Source organism: Molossus molossus, unplaced genomic scaffold (assembly GCF_014108415.1).
Source record: "Molossus molossus isolate mMolMol1 unplaced genomic scaffold, mMolMol1.p scaffold_m16_p_24, whole genome shotgun sequence".
Lineage (NCBI taxonomy): Eukaryota > Metazoa > Chordata > Mammalia > Chiroptera > Molossidae > Molossus > Molossus molossus.
The window spans coordinates 3749338-3770009 of record NW_023425360.1 but is presented as its reverse complement, the minus strand read 5'-3'; the positions used below and the strand labels follow the sequence as shown (position 1 = coordinate 3770009).

The 20672-nt window shown below is 57.3% G+C and overlaps 1 protein-coding gene across 3 annotated transcripts in view; it reads left to right on the top strand.

The window, feature by feature from the left end:
• The window catches only part of ZNF710 (zinc finger protein 710), a 56746-nt gene extending 37033 nt beyond the window's left edge, over positions 1–19713 (top strand). For 2 of the 3 annotated variants that reach the window (XM_036278056.1, XM_036278057.1), the window contains 3 exons: positions 10389–11874; positions 14519–14710; positions 15183–15582. In XM_036278056.1, coding sequence (XP_036133949.1) covers positions 10417–11874; positions 14519–14710; positions 15183–15569 — 2037 coding nt within the window. In that variant the 5' untranslated portion in view covers positions 10389–10416 and the 3' untranslated portion in view covers positions 15570–15582. Of the gene's footprint in view, positions 1–10388; positions 11875–14518; positions 14711–15182; positions 15583–17130 lie in introns of those variants that run through there. The other variant, XM_036278058.1, reaches the window with a different exon arrangement.
• The last annotated feature ends 959 nt before the right edge of the window (positions 19714–20672 follow it).

The following is a 20672-nucleotide window of genomic DNA, read 5'->3' as shown; positions in this document are numbered from 1 at the left end:
TCGCCAGCTGCACTCGGCAACTTGGCACCGCCTGCACTGAGTGAGAAGAAAAAGTCACACCGTTGCAAAGTAGCAGAGGTGGGATTTGAACTCAGGCCTCCAGTGTCCAGCATCTGGGCTCTAAACCAGTGGTTCTCATTCTGTTTCGCAAGTTATTATTTCGAATCCTTGCAGCCCGATATTTATCACCCCTGCCTGGACGTCATCGCAATGTGAACTTGCTAGAAGAGTTTCCAAACGCATAGGGAAGCGACCACAAGGAGCACGATTCTAGAAGCATTCTTAACCTTTCTGTGCCTCAGTTTCCTCATTTGCAGAATGGGGGTGAGGGTACGCGTACCAACCACACGGACAGTGGTTCGTGTTAAATTAGAGAATGAACTGAGAGTTGGCACCGGCTGGCACTGTCTCTGTCAGGACAGCCAGTCTGCTCAGGTCAGGATTTTGTGATCGGTGGCATTGTGCCAGGAAAGGGCTTTGTGAACTGCAGGGGGGCTGTGCCCGGGTGAGTGGGTGTGCCCTTTCCCTGCCCGGCCTGTCTTTCTGAGTCCCAGAGGAGCTGGTGTTTCATCCTGTGCTCTGGCACCCAGAATCGGGCCCTGAGTCCTGCCAGCCAGTCCTTGCCGCCACACAGGTGTGCACACGGGGCTTCCGCCCACCACGTGGGTCCCGTCCTTCGACTCGCTGTACGAAAGCACCGTTTGTCAGGCGACTGAGAAATGGATCTTCGCGTCGCTCCTGCGTGTGGCTGGCTGCAGCCCGTGCGTGTGATGTCTGGGTGTGCACACTGTCAGCCCAAACGTTCCGCCAGCTGTCCCTCCCCCCAGGAGATCCACGGAGGCCTTACGTGAATGAGAGGCATTCTTGACTCCTGTCCTGGCATAAACCCGCACTCGAGTCGGGTGTGTGGGTGCCTGCAAAATAAATGTTGATCACCACAGCGGCAGCTTCAGGAGGCGGCTGCCGGGGGCTCTCCTCGGATGAATTCACGCTGGCTGCCGGGAGGAGGAGAGGGCGCTGTGCCCGGGCCACCCTCCTCGCTGGCTCATTGTGGCACCTCCTGTGCCCACGGCTCTTCTGTGTTCCCGCCTCCCTCCTGTGCCTCCAGCCTGGGCCAGCCCCATTCATCTCCCCCTGCCTGTGTTGGGGGAGGGGGCCCCCCCTCGTCAGGCTTTTCCATCACTAGGCCTCCCCATCCCCTCTGCCCGACCTTGGTGTATTGAACCCCACTAATCACACTTCACTGGGCTAATGGGCTCAGTTAAACCCCCCAACAACTCTGGGCAGCGGAGACCATGATCCCATGCCCCAGATGGGGAGACTGAGGCACACACAAATGTGTAGGGGTGGGGCCAGACACCACAGCCCACGCTCTGAGCCTCTGTTGCTTCCCAAGTGCCCGTTTACCTGGAAGAACGTTCCTGACCCTTGACGCGGAAAAAGAACAAGAAAAGCCAAGCGACCCTGTGCTCTTGGGGTCCCTGCCTGTTTTGTGCTTGTTTCCCGTCTGGTGTTTGGCTCTGCTGTTTCGTGGGTCTTACTCTTGTCTCTCTAACCGAACTGTGTGGTCACCACCGCTCTGTGCCTTGGTTTCCCTTCCTTCTCTATAGAATGAGTTTTGTTTCAAGATCCCATACTTCAGACCCATGATCTCATCAAGACAAGCCTGGCCTGAAGGACGGCCTCAGTCCACGGTGGGTCCTTTTCTTGTCACTCTCCCTGGCTTACAGACAAGGAAACTGAGTCCCAGGGAGGTTGAGGGACTTGCCCAAGGCCGTACAGCTCAAGGTGGCAGAGCCTGGTTTGAATGGGGGGCTATTCTGCCTCCTGTCTCTGCCTCCTTGGGTGCTGCTCCTGGGGCCCCTGGGGTGCTGAGCCAGCCTCTTAGGGGAGAAGCAGAGCTCCAGAGTCCCTGGCACCTCTGTGGGCTCAGCTGGCCTGGCCCCAGATCCTGGCTGTCTCCTGGGGCCAGGCCCTGTGCGCAGCATCAGACAGGCAGGCCGAGGGGCTCCAGAGGGACCTTCGGGTCCCAGGACTTTGGGGTAGGTACTTCCTTTTCTCGGAGGCAATTTAGGTTCATGGTAAAGAGTGAATTTTGAAGACCGTGTGAGCCTCGCCATCCCGTTCGGTGTGAGAGGTGCTGAGCACACGGAGCGGCGCTGTGGATGGGGGGCTCTCCCGGGCTGCAGTGAGTTCCTGCTGGGACCGTGCTGAGCGGGCATCTGGGCCTGGCTCATCCACCCTCTAGGTCCTGCCTGGCTTCCTCCTGAGGGGTCTCCAGCCTCAGGGAAGTGAGTGCCGCCCCCTGTAGGTGAGATCAATAGAGAGCCTGCATGGTGGCGGGCAGGGGGTCCCTTCTGGGATTTCTGAGTTGCCCCTTGGAGATGATCTGAGAGAAGGAAGGCTGGGATTGAACTATAGAAGCAGAGTTGATGAAATGGGGTTTCTTTTCCCTCCCTCCCTCCCTCCTTCCTTCCTTCCTCCTTCTTCTTTTTTTTTAAGCAAGAGATAAATAAATGTCGCCCTGAGATGACAAGAGAAGCCTGAAGGAGATAAAAGGAGAGTAAAAGGGAGCAAGAGACCAGAAGCAAAGGACAGAGGGGGCCTGGGACCATCCACTGTGATGAGGGAGGAGATGAAAGAGGCAGAAGATGGGAACGCAGGACCGAGCAGTGGAGCGGAGGATGGGGTTGCCACGGAAACGGAAGGAGGGGAGGAATGGAGGGAGAGGAAGACGGGGATGGAGGAAGCTGAGGGTTCAGTGCAGGAGGGGCCTGAGCCTGGTTTGCCGAGCAGGAAAGGAAGCCATGAGGGGCTCCCAGGGCCGAATCAGGCCTCCGTGTGGGGAAACTGAGGTGGGCAGGGGAAGAAGACGCAACCCGGAAGGCTCTCCGCCTGGTCCTGGCAGGGTGCGGGGAGCTGGGCCTAGGCCCTGGGCTGACCCCGCTGGGGTCTGCTCCACTCTGCCTGCAGGGACTGCCTCTCTCCAAGCCTCAGTTTCCACACCTGTAAAATGGAAGTGATGCTCCCCACCCCAGAGGGCTGCCTGGAAGCCTTGATATTGTGTGTACTCATCACGGGGCCCATAAATTCAAGCCCAGTAAATGCTCCTGGTGTTTGTTCCTTCACTGTAGTTCTTATCTTTGTCCCATGAACCTGGGAGCCCAAGTGTTGTTTGTTTTTCTCTGTCCGGTCGAGCTGGTGATGTTTGGGTCCGGCGTAGTGAACCTATGTGGGACACAGATGTGCTTTTTTTTTTAAATCCTCACCCAAGGATATTTTTCTGTTTATTTTCAGATAGAGGGAGAAGGGGAGAGAGAGAGAGAGAAACACTGATGTGAGAGAGAGACATCAATTGGTTGCCTCCTGCACAACCCCAACCAGGACCAGGGACCGAATCGCAACCGAGATACGTGCCCTTGACAGAAATCGAGCCCACAACTCTTTGATCCACATGCCGACGCTCTAACCGCTGAGCCAAACCGGCCAGGGCACAGTTCTGCTTTTTTTGCTCGTGGAGTTGGAGGAAAGACGCGGAGCCCTCCTGAAACAGGAGGCCTGCTGTCCCTGCCCCCGGGAAGAGCTCAGAGCCCTTAGGCCCAGCCTGGGGCACTCTGGAGGTTGCCCTGGAGAGGAGGCAGGTCTGGGCGGAGGTGAGCACATCTGTAGAACACGAAGGCAAGTCTTTCCCGTCTCATTCATTCATTCATTCATTCATTCACTTCTTCCCTTCCCCTTCCTTCTCTTAGGGTCTCTGCACCCCCGTGACCCGTCAACAGACACCATTGTGAATCGGTGTGATGGTATCAGGGTTCTCCAGAGAAGCAGAACCAGAGAGGGAGGGAGATTTATTTTAAGGAATTGGCTCACACGATTGTGGGGGCTGGCGAGTCCAAAATCTGCAGGGCATGCTGGAAACGCAGGCAGGGCTTCTGTGATTTCTGTGATGTGGTCTTGAGGCAGAATTCCTTCTTCTCTGGGAAATTTCCGTTTTTCTCTGAAGGCTTCCCCTGATTGGATGAGACCTGCCCACTCTAAGAGGGTGGTCTCTGTCCTTGGAGTCCACTGGTTGTAGAAGTTAATCCCATCTACGAATAGCTCGCAGCAACACCTACGTTAGGGTCTGGCCAAACAGCCAGGCACGGGGCACCGCGGCCTAGCAGGCCACGCATAAAGTTAACCTGCCGTCCTCAAGCTGTGGAAGAGGCCCTGGCCCAGGGGCCACGCTGAATCCTGCAGGATGAGGCTATTCACCCAGTGCAGGAAAGGGCGGTCCTGGCAGAAGAATCAGCCTGTGCAAAGGCCTTGAGGTAGGGAACAGCCATGGGAGGGTAGAGAGGGGCAGGGGGCTGATGGAGGGAGGGGCAGGTGGAGCCTGGTTGGGGCACTTCACCCTTCAGGACATGTGGCTGAGGGCGGGCTTCTAGGCCAGCAACCTGCGTTCTAGTCCTTGCTTTACCACGTCACCGTGTGACCTTGGACCTGTCCCTGCCTTCCCCTGGGCCTCAGTTTCCTTCTCTGTAAAAAGAAATGGCTGGCACGGTGAACATCAGGCGCCTGTGTGTTTTGCGGGTAGGTAGCCCTGCGTTGGTGGCTCAGCAGATCTGTCCGCAGAGGAAAAGGGGAAGCTGAGGCAGAGAGAATCCTGTAAGGAAGAGAGTCCCACACTTCCCCTGCCCTCCCCGTGACGGCCCCTCCACTGCAGAAGTGAGACTGCAGCGAGAGGCCTGAGGTTTGCACAAGCCTCCAGCTTTTGCTTTTGCTTCCTCTTCCTTTCTGAGGACGTGAGCAGAGTTTACCTTTGAGTCTACGGTGAGGACGCAAAGAGGGTGGCTTTGCTACACGCCGAGGTCGCACGCGTGTTTTTTACAGCCATGTCCACCCCTGGGACTTCCGTTCCCCTCCCTAGGCCCAGCTACCTGCCCTGCCCACTGCAGGGTCACCTCTGGGAGCCTGGGGGACACCCCCTCCCAACACGACCACACCACCACCACTACCGCCGCCAACAGAACAGGGGGTGCAGCTGGTGACGGGGCAGAAGGGGAAGCCAGAGCTCAATCTCAGAGGTCCTGAGCACTGCACCACAGAGCGGGACCCTCTGCGTCTGCGTGGGCCGCGGACCTGCCTCCCCAGGCCCCAGCCCACCCCACCTGCACCTCCTGCCTCCTAGAGATGCTGGTGACTGAGCCCACTCCAGGCAGCTTCCTGAGGGTGAGAACCTTATTTTGGTCCCCCCTGTATCCTGTGACCAAGACCAGTACCGGCACCTAGTAGGTTCCCAGTAAATGCGGATGAGTCAGTAAGTGGGTTGCAGAACTGGAGATCGAAGCCTCTGAGCTGCCTGGGGATTCAAAGCCAAGATGAGGGGCCAAGGGACAACCCTGTCCTCCCGGCAGCAGCCGGCACCTGCTAGGCCCTCCACGTAGTGCTTGGTGACATCTCAAGGCTGGGTTGGCACAATCCTCCAAGACTTCCCGTGTCTTCAGTTGGTGGTGGGAGTTAGTCAAAGATCAGGCAGGTCCTGTTGGTTCTTCAAAATGGTTCCAGTCCCGTCAGCCCCAAGCCAGACCAGGCCCCCAAGCGCCATCCACTTAGCTCTGCCCCGCCGTCTGCGTTCCGTAGAGACTGGCCACCCTTGCCCCTCGGCCCTCCCCTGCTGTCAGAGCGGGGGCGCCTGGGGGGTTTCAGTGAAGAGACCAGAGGCTTTTAAATGAGCATGGGGTGAGAGGAGGTGCTGTCACATCCTGCAGAGGAGACCCCATGACATGCAGGAAGGCCGGGGAGTTACCTGCCCTCAAGGGTCCAAGAAGCCTCTTGTGCCCAATTTATAGATGAGGAAACCGAGACCCTGATGGCCTTAACCAGGGTCACCCAGCAGGTCAGTCATTGATTCACTGAACACGTTTGTGTTGTGTTTACAGCAACAGATGAAGCAGCAGTGAGTTCTGGGTCCCTGCCTGGGGAGGGGGAGGCTTTCTGCAGGTCCTCAGCCCCAGACTGGCCCCTCCCCCGGGGCTGGCCTGGCCCTCAGGCCCAGGAAGGGGGTGATGCTGAGCCCTGAGAAATAGGGCAGCCCTGGGCCTCTGGTGTCACCACCACACCCCATTTCTTCCTCTCTCTGCTCTCCTTCCCCTCCCCCTCTGCTTTTGTTTCTTGGCCTCCATAGCATCTTTCTTTCTTTCTTTTTCTCTCCTGCCTCCTCCCCTATTACTCAGATTCCCCCTCCCCTTTCCCTGTCTCTTCATTCTCTCCCCCTCCCCCCTCCCCCTATCTTCCTCCCCCTTCCCTCTCCCTCTGCTGTGGCCTCCCTTCCCCCACTCCCAGCACAAGTCTTTAGCCGACAATCGGGACCTAGTCTGGCTCCTCTGGTTCCCTGCTTTGCCGTTTCCTTCCCCTGAGCCCCGGGGACCATAGGTGCCCTGGTAGGAGGCCGAGCTGCATCCGATGGACACCCCTCAGCTCCCAGCCCAGGGGGCAGTCTGAGCTCCTCTCCCCCTTGGACTAAGAGCTTTTGTTCTGAGCCCACTGCACCCGTGGTGGGGAGAGGCTGTGCCCTGAGGAGGGAGGTGCCAAGGGGGCCCCAGGCCCAGGACAAATGGGGCCGCCCGCCCGAAGGTGGTGAGGACCTGGCGGGCTCTCCTCCTGCCCTGGGCAGCCCTGTGCCAGGGCCTCAAACAGGAGGGTTGTGGCCTGTGAGAAGGAGCCAGATGAGAGGGGAGTTGGGAGGAGGACGAAGAGAGACATCAGGGCTGCAGAGCCCCCAGCCTCCCGCGAGTCATTCCCATGAGTGACAGACAGAACACACATGCGAAACGCAGGCAAATTAGATTCCCTCTGCCTTCTTTCTCCTGGTCTCTGCCTCAACAAACAGAGCCGTGCACACACACACGCACTCACGCACACACGCACACAGCCAGCCTGGCTGCACCAGTGAGCAGGGCAGTGGGCGCAGGGCGTGCCCACTGGCTTCTCACCACCTGGACTCCACTTGCACTGACAGGCCCCTGTGAAGCACATTACTGACCCCTGGTCCCTGAGTTGTGAAGTGGGGTACACACCCCTCCCCCCTCCCCCTCATGGGGGTTGTATGATTAAATGGCTAGTGTGAGCACTAACGAAGGGAAAGCTAACTCTTCTGTCCATGTTTGTGGTTGGTTGTTGGCACCTCTGTGCCCCCCACACACTTGGACACGAATCCCTAAAAAGCAAGGCCTTGGGCAGACATGTCCCCTGTTACACCCAGGTATAGGCTCCTAACACAGACACACTTCTCATTCATAGCCCCAAAGTCACCACCGCCGGCCTGTTACCCTAGAAAGACCATACCTGGTTGGTGGGGGTGGGGCAGGCTTAGCTTGTGCCTGGGGTCCTGGGGTCATCGTTAGGAGTGGCCCTTTTCACTCTTAGAAGGTCCCTCCTAATAGGGACAGTAAATTACATGATTACCTTCCTGGAGGGACCCGCCGCAGACATGGGCTCTGGCCCCCACGGGCAGGCGGGCAGGCGGGCAGGCGCTGGCCGACTTTTTCACCAGCTCGGCTGCCCATAGAGCGATGTTAACTGTTTCTTTGCTTCCGCTGTCTTGAAGTGGTTGCAGGGAAAGGGTTGGTGCCAGGTACTGGGGCCTGGGAGAAAAGAACAGGGAAGGAGCCCTGGTCGGTTTGGCTCAGCGGTTGGAGCGTCGGCCTGCGGTCCAGAGAGACCCGGGTTCGGTTCCCGCTAAGGGCACGTACCTCGGTTGCAGTCTGTCCCTGGCCCTGGTTGGTCGTGCGGGTGGCAGCCACTCGATGTGTCCCTTCACGTCGATGTTTCTCTCTCTCTCTCTCTCCCTCTCTCTCCCTCCCGCTCTATCTGAACAAAAAATGGAAAAATGTCCTCGGGTGAGGATAAATAATAATAAAAAAAAAAAGAACAGGGAAGGAGACTAACATTTACACTGGTCTCCTCACCTCATCCCCTCACTCCCCCGTGAGTCAGGCGCTTCATAGAGATGTGATCGGGACCTGGGCCCACAGAGGCGAAATGCAGACCTCCATCCCTGGAGACAGAACGGAGACCTTGATCCACAGAGATGAGGAAACTGAGACTTGAAATACGACGGGAGGTTCCCCGGGCTACAAAAGGGCAAAGTCCGGATGTGAACTTAGAGCCTAGTCCCCACTTTCCCGCACAGGACCCGTGTTGAGGGTCAGTTCCTCCCTCCCCCCTCCTGCTGGCCTGGCCGCTGGGGAAGTCTGGAAAAAATGCTGAGCTCTCTGGGTGCTCAAACCCACAGCAGACACGCGGGCCGCCCTGGGTGCTGTGTCAGACAGGTTGCTGTGACCAGAGGCAGTGACATGCCCCCACAGAGGGACTGTGGTAGCACAGAGGTCTCACCTGTGAGGATGGGGCCCCTGCCTCCCCACCTGCACCTCCAGGCACAGGGCCTGACCCAGAGCAGGGACTTGGCGAACAGTATCTGTTGCACGGATGAACGTGTGAGTCGCTCGCGTCTACAGGTGTCCGCAGTCACCCAGACCTCTGCTGAACTCGGGGCCCCAGAATGGAGAAACCCCCAGCTCTGAGGCTTTCATCCGCAAAGGCTCCTTGCAGAGATCTGGCAGACGGGAAGAGTGGTTCCCTGTATCTGCTGCCGGCTTTACAAGGAACTGAGCCCCTTCACCTGAGTCCCAACCTGGGCGCCCTGGCCGGTTTGGCTCAGCGGTTAGAGCGTCGGCCTGTGGTCCTGAGTCCCAACCTGGGCTATCTCTGCCCTTCCATGGGTAGGGTTTTCATCCCCCTTTTGTTTAGATGGGGAGGCTGAGGAGCAGAAGTGACTTTGAAATGACATTGTTCAGTGACTTGTGAGCGACGGCTGGGGCTTGAAGCTGAGCTGCCTGGCTTCTCAGCAGGGCGTTGGGGTGGGCTCTGAACCGCCGTCAGCCCTTCCACCAGAGCCCCACTTTAAGCTTAATCGTTTAGTCCTAGTGTCCCTTTCAAGGAGGCTGAATTCCTGTCTGGGGTATTTTATTTTTAGCCAGCTTCGGGAAGGGGGAGGCTCCGGTGGCCTGTGGGGGGAGGGGGCCACCAGGCCAGGCCTGTTTCCTGATGGGCCACGCGCCACCTGTGGCCCTGGGAGGGGAGCGGGAGCCACCCCAGTCATGTCCTTCGCCTTCCAATGGAGGCCTCCCATGTGCCAGGCTCTGAGCTGGGAGTGGGGGGTTAATTCATGAGTGTCCAGCTCAGGCCACAGAGGAGACCCTCCCACATCTGGGCACTGCGTGCCCCCCGAGGCCTGAAGAGGGTGGGAGAGGACACTGGGCTGGCAAGGAGGGCGGGGAAACCCCCGGAACAGGTGGAATTTGAGAGAAGCTGGGATGCTGGTGGGAGGAGCCAGGAGCTCAGCAGGTTTGGGAAAAGGGTGCCAAGGGTGGGAGACCCCCCCCCCCCCCATGCAAGGCAGGGCTACACAGAGCACCGCTGGGGCTGGTGCCCCGGGGAAGGACGCCCACACGCTCGGGGTTTGGTGGGCACATTGGCTTTTTAAAGAACCCGTTAGATCAGAGCATGGCCGGTGCCTTCATTTCAGACGGTTGTCTCAAGCACATCAGCCTTTGCAGCCTTCTTTTAGTGCAGCTCTTACGTGGAATTTCCAGTGCACAAATCAGGAGGAAAAAGCTGTATTTTTATTGGTATACAGTTAGCTATTTAAATGTGTAACATTTAGCTAATCAAGAACCAGGACCTGTGATGGACACGTCATTGAGCATCAGAGGTGATCGGTGGGAGCCGCTGTCTGAGGTCGGCCTTGGCACCTCATTTATTTTTGTGTGCTGCCTTGTTTTTGCCCAATATATATTCTTTGCAAAACCCAAACACCTCATTCATATGGACAAGCCGTTACAAATGGTGACAGTTGTTTAACACCTCACTGTAGTTTCAAGGTCTGTGCAAAATTAATCACCTTGGCAACAAAGCTGGTGGGCCCCCGGAATGTGTTGGGACGAGGTGTACTGTGTATACATTTGAGTAGATGGGTTTTCTAAAGCGGCGTTCAAAAATAGAAGAATCTTTTAATTTTTGTGCTTTTTGGATGAGGTTTCTGAGGAGCTCCTGAAGGAACTGCGGAATACAGTTTGAGAACTGCTGAGGGAATCCAGCCTTCCCGTTTTACAGATGGGAAGGCTGAGGTCAGCGAGGGGGCAGGGCTTACCCGGGATCTCACAGGGAGAAGGAGGACATGGGTGTCGCCGCTCCCTGTGATTATGTGTGTCCTGTTCCCGAGGTGGGAGTAGAAAGACGTCAGGGACCGACGCACCCCAAGTTAGCTGATCCCTTGCTGACCGTGTGTCCGTCTGTGCTACAGTGAGCCCGCAGTACTAATGTTCCCTTCTCCCCCTCCCCCGCAGCGATGACCTCCTAGCCAGCCACCCAGGGATGGAGGGCTTCATGGACTCAGGGACACAGACAGATGCCGTGGTGGTGCTGTCCTTGGCTCAGGCTGCCGTGCTGGGCCTGGTCTCGGAAAATGAGCTCTTTGGAGCCACCATAAGCGCTGAAGCCTTCTACCCAGACCTAGGCCCCGAGCTGTCCGGGGCTTCCATGGGGGAGCCTGGTCCCCCGGGCCCTGACGTCTACCAGCTGGCCTGCAATGGACGGGCCCTGGAGGAGCCGGCCGAGGAGGAGGTGCTGGAGGTGGAGGCGGCCTTCGAGAAGCACACCCGGCGGAAGACACGGCCCCCTGTGCGGCTGGTGCCCAAGGTCAAGTTTGAGAAGGTGGAGGAGGAGGAGCAGGAGGTCTACGAGGTGTCGGTGCCTGGCGGCGACAAGGATGCAGGCCCAGCGGAGGCCCCCGCTGAGGTGGGTGGCGGTGGCTGCGAGTCCCTGGTGCAGAGCAGCGCGGTCAAGATGATCGACCTCAGCGCCTTCAGCCGCAAGCCCCGGACGCTGCGGCCCCTTCCCCGAGCCCCTCGGCCAGAGCTGGACGTGGCCCCCTACGACCCCCACTTCCACGACCCAGCCCAGGATGGCTTCCCAGAGCCCAGCATGGCACTGCCCGGGCCTGAAGCCTTGCCCGCAGAGTGCGGTTTCGAGCCGCCCCACCTGGCCCCCCTGAGCGACCCGGAGCCCCCCGCCTTAGAGTCCCCGGAGCCCGTGAAGCCGGAGCAGGGCTTCGTGTGGCAGGAGGCGGGCGAGTTCGAGGCGGACGCGGCGGGCTCCACGGTGGAGCGCCACAAGAAGGCCCAGCTGGACCGGCTGGACATCAACGTGCAGATCGACGACTCCTACCTGGTGGAGGCGGGCGACCGCCAGAAACGCTGGCAGTGCCGCATGTGCGAGAAGTCCTACACGTCCAAGTACAACCTGGTGACGCACATCCTGGGCCACAACGGCATCAAGCCGCACTCCTGCCCGCACTGCAGCAAGCTCTTCAAGCAGCCCAGCCACCTGCAGACGCACCTGCTGACGCACCAGGGCACCCGGCCCCACAAGTGCCAGGTGTGCCACAAGGCCTTCACGCAGACCAGCCACCTCAAGCGTCACATGCTGCTGCACTCGGAGGTCAAGCCCTACAGCTGCCACTTCTGCGGCCGCGGCTTCGCCTACCCCAGCGAGCTCAAGGCCCACGAGGTGAAGCACGAGAGCGGCCGCTGCCATGTCTGCGTCGAGTGCGGCCTGGACTTCTCCACCCTGACCCAGCTCAAGCGACACCTGGCCTCCCACCAGGGCCCCACCCTCTACCAGTGCCTCGAGTGCGACAAGTCCTTCCACTACCGCAGCCAGCTGCAGAACCACATGCTCAAGCACCAGAATGTGCGGCCCTTCGTGTGCACCGAGTGTGGCATGGAGTTCAGCCAGGTCCACCACCTCAAGCAACACTCACTCACCCACAAGGTACGTGGGCTGCTGCCCTGGGCCTCCCTCTGCCTCCCCAGGCTCTGCCCGGGCCCGGGGCTCCGCCCTCCCCTGTTCTTCACCCACTGCTCTGCTGAGGTTGTGCTATAGATGGTTCACAGATGAACGGTCCTTATTTTCATGGTTACGTATTTAGAAAAATGTATCATTAAATATTGCCTTTTTGTTTTTAATCCTCACCTGAGGATACGTTTGTTTGTTTTTTCATTGATTTGAGAAAGAGAGAGAGAGGGAAGGAGAGAGAAACATTGATCGGTTGCCTCCCGCATGGGTATCGAACCCGCAACCTGGGTATGCGACCTGACTGGGAATTGAACCTGTGACTTTTTGGTACACGGGATGATGCTCTACCCATGGAGCCAGGACAGCCGGGGGAAATTTAGTTGTCTGTTTAATAGTAAACCTGGACTTTTTTTCTTTAACTTTTTTGAATGAAATGTTTGAGGAGCCCTGGGCAGGACCCAAGGACCACGGCTGGAAGATCACAGAAGCCGCCTACTGTCCCTGCTTTATAGATGGGAGGGGAGAGGCCAGGATGCTGTGGGCAGATGGACCAGACAGTCAGAGAAGTACAGATGGGGTCCTTTGCTCCCCGTAACAAAAGTATATCAAAACCTATGACTTCCCTTTAGGAAACAGCTTAATCGATTTCAGTGAAAAGGGACTAGATTTAGGAAGAATATTTGTTATGGAAAAGTATAGTTGGTTCTGGAATACGGCTACACCGGCAGATTGGTTTGTGGAGAGGAAGGATAGAGCGATACTGTTCTCACTCACAAAGTCTTTAGACATAACCTTGACCTGTGTTCTCCTACCTTCCTCTCCCTTCCTTCAGGCCAGTGGCCGCCCTGCCTTTTAGCCAGCATCACCTTCTCCCAGAGGCCCTCATGTCCAGGCAGATGGGATGAGGCCTCTCAGGTCCTGTGGTCCCCCTCTGACACTGGCCGGCCCCATGGTTTCCACCCCAAATCCAACTGCACACTTTGAAGCTGGTGTACATAGAGCTTCCTCTCCTCGTAATGGTGGCCTTAGAGTTCTCCCGGCTGAACTCGTGTCCAGATCTCTCACAGTGGACGTGACAGTGGAGGGGAAGCAACAGCCTGCCGGGCCCAGAACCCATCCCCTCCCAGCCCTGGGAAGTGTTTTCGCTAGAGCAGAAATGGTCTGTGGGTTTCCCTGCAGGCCCTCCTGCAGTCGGTTGGTGTAGCTGCCGAGAACATCACGTTAAGAAGGATTCTGAAGCCGATTCTGGGCTCGGCCATAAACCTGGAATGTGGCCAGAGTAAAAACCAGATGACTGATTATTAGCGTCTGCAGGGCGTGGGAGTGAAGAGTGATAAGGTCATGGGCTATATATTTGTCATCTTTCTCCTCCACTGAAAGTCCCTACCTGTCTGCAAAGTGTTAAAAGATAAATAATACAGTGAAGAAAAGCTGAAAGCAAAAATCAAAGGCTAATCCAATTGGAAACATTCCTCTCAGCAGCCTGAATGTGTGCGCTGTGCACAGCACTCGTGGTGGAAGCTGCCAAAGGGCAGGGCCCCCTGCTGGTCATACGCATCTCCCGCATCTCCGGCGAGCGTGAGATGCGAGACACACCCCTGCCTGCTAAGAGAAATAGATCCAGGAACCATTAAGCTATGATATCAAACTTTGCACCAAGCAGCAGTTGGAGTAGCAGCTGTGACCACAGAAATGTGTCTGGCCAGCTGGGATTCTACTAAATAACTGGGGGTTCTAGCAAAGAGATCAGCTCCCAGGTTTTGTCCTAACATTTTTCTCCAGACAATGAGGTGGACCCCCTGTACCCACAGCACCATGTCCTGCTCTGAGGCCACCTCCAGACCATATGGCAAAGCATGTTGACAGCCCCAAACAGAGGGTTTTCCCTGGAGTCTTTGTCTCCTAGGGCTGATTGTTCCCAAACTCCATCAATGATAAGAATCACCTTTGGGAACCTGTGGAGACCAAAAATCCCACTAAATGGGATTCTCCAGGGAGCAGCCTGAGAAGCTGTTTGTTCAACAAGAATTACATGTGGCCCTTGTCACCAGGGATGCTTGGAAAACTCTCGGGGGTCAGTGATGGGCTCCGAGAGTTTGAGGGATCTAAATTCAACACAGACCCAAGTGTCATTTTTCCTCGGTGAGCATACCTTTGCTCATATTCTCATGAATGCAAAGGCCACTGAGATGCACTGAGGAGAAAGACACACATGCACATCGTGGCTGAGGAAAATAATCCACGGCCACCGGGCTAAGGCTGTGTCTTCTTGGCCACAAGCCCCAGGTGCCTGGTGTCTTGCTGGTGTGTAGCAGGTGCCTGGTAAGTGGCTGCTGAACGAATCAATGACTCAGTGAACTAAAACATCTGCCTGGTGGCAGGAGACAGCAGGAGTGTAGGTAGGAACAGTAAGGCCCAGTCAATCTCTGCCTAATACCGGAAGGCTTCCTGGAGTAGTAGCCCTGCCCCGGCATTCTATCAGTGGTTTTAAATAAGGGGTACCTGTTTGGAACACCCCCAGAAAGTCATTTCCCAGAAGCTGTACAGTCACTCTGACCCTCTGGTCCACACAGAGGCTGTGCCCATGGTGTGGCCCTGATCATTGCCCCCACCCCCACAGGGCGTGAAGGAGTTCAAGTGCGAGGTGTGTGGCCGGGAGTTCACGCTGCAGGCCAACATGAAGCGGCACATGCTGATCCACACCAGTGTCCGGCCCTACCAGTGCCACATCTGCTTCAAGACCTTCGTGCAGAAGCAGACTCTCAAGACCCACATGATTGTACACTCACCGGTGAAGCCATTCAAATGCAAGGTACCAGGCCACAGGGCCCCAAGGCGGGACTGTCCCCCGGGTGGCCTGGAGTCAGCATGACTGCAGTGGGTGGTGAAAACCCGCCAAGAGGTGGCCTGGCCAGTGTGGGCAAGTCTGTGAAACTGCCCGGGCTCTGGGGAGTTGGAGTGGGCGGTGGGGGTTCGGATCCTACAAGCTGCTGAGTTGGGGAAGCGGAGGAAGGTCATAGTGCAGTCACAGGGAAAGAGCCCAGGCCGGAGACTCGATGCAGTTGAGATCCGAGCCCTGGGTTTCTGACCACTCCAGCTTAGTGTGGTGCATACCCACAGGAACAGTGAGTGGCGAGGAGGCTTAGTTCTCTGTCTTTCAGGAAAGAACAAAATGAGTGCTGTCCAGAGCGAGCAGACTGCGGCCCAGCCACAGAGGTGGGAGGGGGCCGGGGTTCTGGAGGGCAGGCTCCCTGTGGACTGATGGTGCCGGTGCTGTGTTCCAGGTGTGTGGGAAGTCCTTCAACCGCATGTACAACCTGCTGGGCCACATGCACCTGCACGCGGGCAGCAAGCCCTTCAAGTGCCCCTACTGCTCCAGCAAGTTTAACCTCAAGGGCAACCTGAGCCGGCACATGAAGGTCAAGCACGGCGTCATGGACATTGGCCTGGACAGCCAAGGTGGGTGGGCCACGTGCGGTGGAAGGAGCAGGAGCAGTACTCTCATGGCACACGCAGGAGCCTCCTGTCCAGTTAGAGGAGGCAGGAGGCTGGCCAGGCCTGAGACCTCATCGGGATGGGCTCAGGTCTGGAGAGGGGGCACCCTGGAGGGCCATCATGGAGATGAGGGGATGTTGATGTATTCTTCAAAGGATTTAAGTGGGCTCACGTAAACAATATAATAAAAAAAACAACCTTCATCGAGTGCTAATTGTGTGCCAGGCTTTTATTAACTCATGTGATCCTCACGGTGAGGTTGGCTCTGTTGTTACCGCCGTTTTACAGATGCAGAAACACAAGGACAGAGAAGTTAGGTAACTCGTGCCGAATCACAGCACACAGGAGGCGAAAGACACTTTACCTCATTACTGAGAGATGATGTAAAATAAATGCATGGGAAAGAAAGTATCAAATGGGAAAATGGCGAGTGGAAAGATAAGGGAGAGCCAAGTCCACGTGTACCATGGGAGGTCAGAGAGGCATGCAGAAGGGAGCTCTGAGCTTCCCAGTGGCCAAGGCAAAGAGTGTGTTGTCCTCATGGTCAAAGATGGCTACCAGTGGTCTTAAGGGCAGTGTGCTTCCTTGTTCGCATCTCGCTGATAGAGGGATGCTGCTAAACATCCTCCGATGTGCACAGGACAGTCCCCACAACAAATAACCCTGGCCCCGAATGTTAATAGGGCCAGGGTTGAAAGCCCTTAGGCTTATCAGGGCTACCCCTGGTCTGGGATCCATTTGTCCCCAAAACACATTACATGCCCTAGGTGGACAGGGGCAGAATGCACACTGAGGCTTAGCCCCAGCGCCTAGTGTCCATCCTCCCAGGGTCCCCAGATCATCCCCCAGGCTCCTTGCCCAGTGACTCATCTGGAAGGCAGCCCAGGCCTCCTGCACATTTTCTATCTGGCTATTGTTCCAACAGTAAGGGCTTTAGAAGATTTCAATTTGATAAAAGTACAGGGGGCCTCTTAGAGTGTTTGCCTCATCCTCTGTGTTAAGCGCTCTTGGGTGTTTGTCCTTTAGAGCAAGGCCCAGGAGAGCACTGGATAGAACTGGCTTCAGGCACAAGGACTAGCCCTGTCCACGTAGCTCATTTAGTCAGTCATCCCCATATGCCAAGGTTGCGGGTTTGATCCCTGGTCAGGGCACATACAAGAATTAACTAAGGACTATATAAATAAATGGAATGGCAAGTCGATGTCTCTCTCTCTCTCTCTGTCTCCCCCTTCCTCTCACTCTCGAGTCAGTAAAAAAAGATAAAATAAATAAAAAGCACAGATACTGCAGGAGGTCAGAGATCAGCCCACCACCACCACCACCACCAGGGGAGGCAGAGCAGCACAGTGGACGAAACTGGAAGCATTTGCTGGGTGCCCCTTGGCAAGCCAGCGAACCTCTCTGGACTTCCCTTTACTCCTGGCTGGGGTTGCTGTGAGCGTTCCTGCGCCGGTGAATGTGCAGTGTAGTGGGTACTAAATGAGTGGTGATGCAGCAGGCTTCCTGTGGCAAAGGGGACCAATGAGAGACACTGCAGAGGAGAAATAAGTTTAGTGACTTACAAGAGGCCAAGGCCAGGCCTCCCCCGCCCCTCCACAGCTTTAGGGCTCAGGTCTAGTGACCCATTAGAGCCACAAGAACCTGAGGCCTCCTGGGGGGGGGGTGCTGAGAGGCAGCTGAGAATCCGCTTTCTATGTGGGGTTGGCATCTGGGGCTAACTCTGCCCCTCTCTTGCAGACCCCATGATGGAGCTGACGGGCACCGACCCCTCCGAGCTTGACGGCCAGCAGGAGATGGAGGACTTCGAGGAGAATGCCTACACCTACGCAGGCGTGGACGGCAGCGCCGAGGCCAGTGTCCTCACCGAACAGGCCATGAAGGAGATGGCCTACTACAATGTGCTATAGCAACGCCGGGCCGCCCAGACCGGGTGAGGAGGGCCTGGGCGTGGGGGTGAGACCCGCGGGCTGCGGGCTGCGCTCCTGCAGCCGAGGAACAAGCTACTGCCCCACTGTCCTGAGCCCTCCCCTCCCCCCAAATCGTTTGCACCACTAGGGACTTTTAGACCAAATGGACTGTACCACTGGCCTCAGCTGTGAACCGGGCCCAGGCCCCAGGCATCGGGGGAGGAAGGGTGACACACAGGCCAGGTCTGCATCTCCTCTGCCTGCTGCTGTGGGAGGGTGGGGGCAATGCTGATGGGGGCCGTTTAGGGACAGGTCACAAGGGCACAGGTTCTCAGGTGTCTCCAGGCCCAGCAGAGCTGGGGCAGCCAGTGTGGGCAGGGCCACGCCGATGGCCCTCAGGGGTCCTGACACTGGAGGAAGAGATCTCCTGAGCCAGGCATTGTTTCTCCTTTGCCTGCTTGAGGGATGTCGGAGCTCCCACACTGGTCGGCACTGCCCACCCCCACCCCCACCAGCCCCTGGGCCGTCTTCCCCACCCTGTCTGTGGACAGCCAGGCAGGGCCTCTGCCCTCTACCTCCTGGTGCCTCCCGAGCTCTCCTGGAGCCAGGTGTGCAGGTGGCCCCCAACCTGGCCGGCTGGACAGCAGGGTGCAGCCCGGCCCCCAGCTAACGCCTTCTCTAGCCACCCCCCAGAAGGCCCCCATCTTACAGCCCCTAAGGTGGATTTCAGCAACTGTCATCCAATTCTCTGTTGAGCTGGGGCACCACACCAGGGTCCCCAGTGTGAAGAAAGCCAGGACACACACTAACAAAGACAGATGGAGGCCCCTCGAGCGAGGGGTCAGGGCACAGTGAGACAGATCACTGGGGACCCAAGGGAACTGTCCTGTGGGGGGAGGGGCTGGGACATGTTTCTTATTTAAGGAATAACAAGTATCCATTCTGAGGACGGGGACAGTCGAGTCAGCAGGCGCCCAGGAAGAGCAGCATTTAAAAAGGAAAATGAAGACCATAGAGAGAAAAAAAAAGTTGGTTTTTTTTTTAAAGCAAATGGGGGTATTTGGAAGATAATTTATTCTTATTTTTTCCTTTCCAACTGTGTCACCTATTACGTTTTCTGATGGAGATCATTTTTTTTTCCCAACGGAAGCTTGCTGTGCGCTGTGTGCCCCCCAAGCTAGAGCAGCCTGGCCCCCGGGACGCGGGCTCGGAGCCGTGGCTCTGGCCATGGAAGCCCAGCTGCAGGCAAGAAGCCTCGAGGCGGGCGAGGCCGGAGAGGCGCGGTGTGGCAGGCCCTCCACCCCGGCCAGCCCCTGGCCAGTGACTCGCGCTCTCTGCACCACCCACCAGAGGCCGGCCAGCAGCTCCCTCGCTCAGCAGCCGCTCACCACCTCTGTCCCCTCCCGGCTCCTGCCCCTGGCACCGAAGGCTTCATGCCCAGGGCAAGGAAACAGCGGGTTCAGGAACGCTAGGGCACCCCGACTCCTGCTTCCTGGCCTCGGAGGCCTCAGTGGGGAGGGGCAGGCAGGGCTGTCCCCAAAGGCACGGAAGGAGGTGAAGCCACCAACTTCGGCCCAGAAACCGCGTGGGGGGGGGAGCAGCCGGGGGTGGGGGATCACTTTGAAATGCAGCTCCCCCAAGGCTGTATCCTTAGTGAAGGACCAGTCCAGGCCTCAGGGCGGCTGTGATCGGGACTGAGGGGAGGACAAGGTGGCCTCGGGACCAGGCAGCCGGGTGCTCCTTCCTTCTCGGCTAGAGCTCATACTAAGCAACAAATGAGAGGGCTGGGGCCCACCGGAGCCTCTCCCGAGTGCGGCTCTCCAGACCACGAGGCCCGCCTAGCCTCCCCGGTGCCCGCCCTGTGACCCTCAGGTGGCAGTGACCCCGTCACTGTGGAAGACATTTTTCTCCTGCTGAGCAGATGCATCATCCCCTGCAAACTACCTCTTCCCACAACGTCTTTCTCCCCTGGTACCAAAAAGAATCCTGTACCTCCTCCTCCTCCTCTCTCCCGCCGGCGCAGTGGCCTTGGTCTTGGAAACCCCCAGGAGAAGCCTGGGCCCCAGGGTGGGCTCTCCTTTCTCCCCCAGCCCCACCGTCACACCGGCCCTCTGCGAGGTTCGATACTTGAACGCCCCTGCCCTGTGCCTTGGACCCGGGCGAAGCTGAGAGAAGGGGACAGCACGGCTCACAACTTGCGCTGGGGTGGGGGGTGGTCTTGGCAAGGCTCCCATCCTCACCCCTTGCCACCACCCTTTGCAAAAGAGGTATGTGGCCTCTCGGGTGACTTGGAAACTTCTGGATGAATTCCATTCTAACTTATTTTGACGTGTATACAAACCAACTGTTGAGAAATTCCACTTGTGCAAAACCCTACTGTGTTTTTATGTTCCTGTTTAAAAGAGAAGTTTACTTAGCAATAACTATAAATAAATGAATATTCTTTAGTGAGGCGACTGCAAGTGCTTCTTTCCACGCTTCTTGGGGGCCTGGTCCTCCCCCTCCCCCGGAACTCCCAACAAAGCTTTGCAGCCCTACCAGCAGGGCCTCACTCTCCAGGGGCCCAGAGGCAGCACAGACCTTCTTTTGCACTGGAGCGGGGCCCCCTGCAGGGCCAGGCGCCTACGGGGAGCTGCTCCAAGCCCAAGAGGGGGACTGGCCAAGGCCCCAGAATTCCCACCACTTGCAGAGAAAAGCCTTTTCCCCTCCTTACCCACCAACAGGGCACCAGGACAGAAGCCAGCGCACCATGCCAGACTGGGCTTCCGAGGCCGGGTCCTGGGGAGCTGCCAGTCCTTTGCTACTGGTGGGCAAGAAGGGGCGGAAACCTTTTACTTGCCCCAGGAGCTGCGCCTCGCCAGTGAGCGCGCCAGCTTTCTTCCCACGGCCCTGGGGCTCGGGGCGGTCACCCAGCAAGAGTGGTCTTTTGAACAGGAGGCACCAGCGTGCGTGGGCAGCCGGGGCCCATCTCAAAGCCATCAAGGTTTCCAACTGTTGAGTTTCAGGAGCTGTGAGATGACCCCCCAAATTTGGGAAATGGATTTAGGATGGCCAATTATTTACTTTATCGAGTGAGTATGATACAGCTCTTCCCCAAGGACATTTTAACACCAGAAGTGCAATATATAATAGCCCTGTAAATTGGATCTATTTAACTTGATAGCAGCGTTATTACCTTACTCTTCTAGTTTTGCTAAAGAGTGAAGAAGATGCCCTGGCCAGTTTGGCTCAGCGGTTAGAGCGTCGGCCTGCGGTCCACAGAGACCCAGGTTCGGTTCCCGCTAAGGGCATGTACCTTGGTTGCAGTTTGTCCCCGGCCCTGGTTGGTCGTGCGGGTGGCAGCCACTCGATGTGTCCCTTTCACGTTGATGT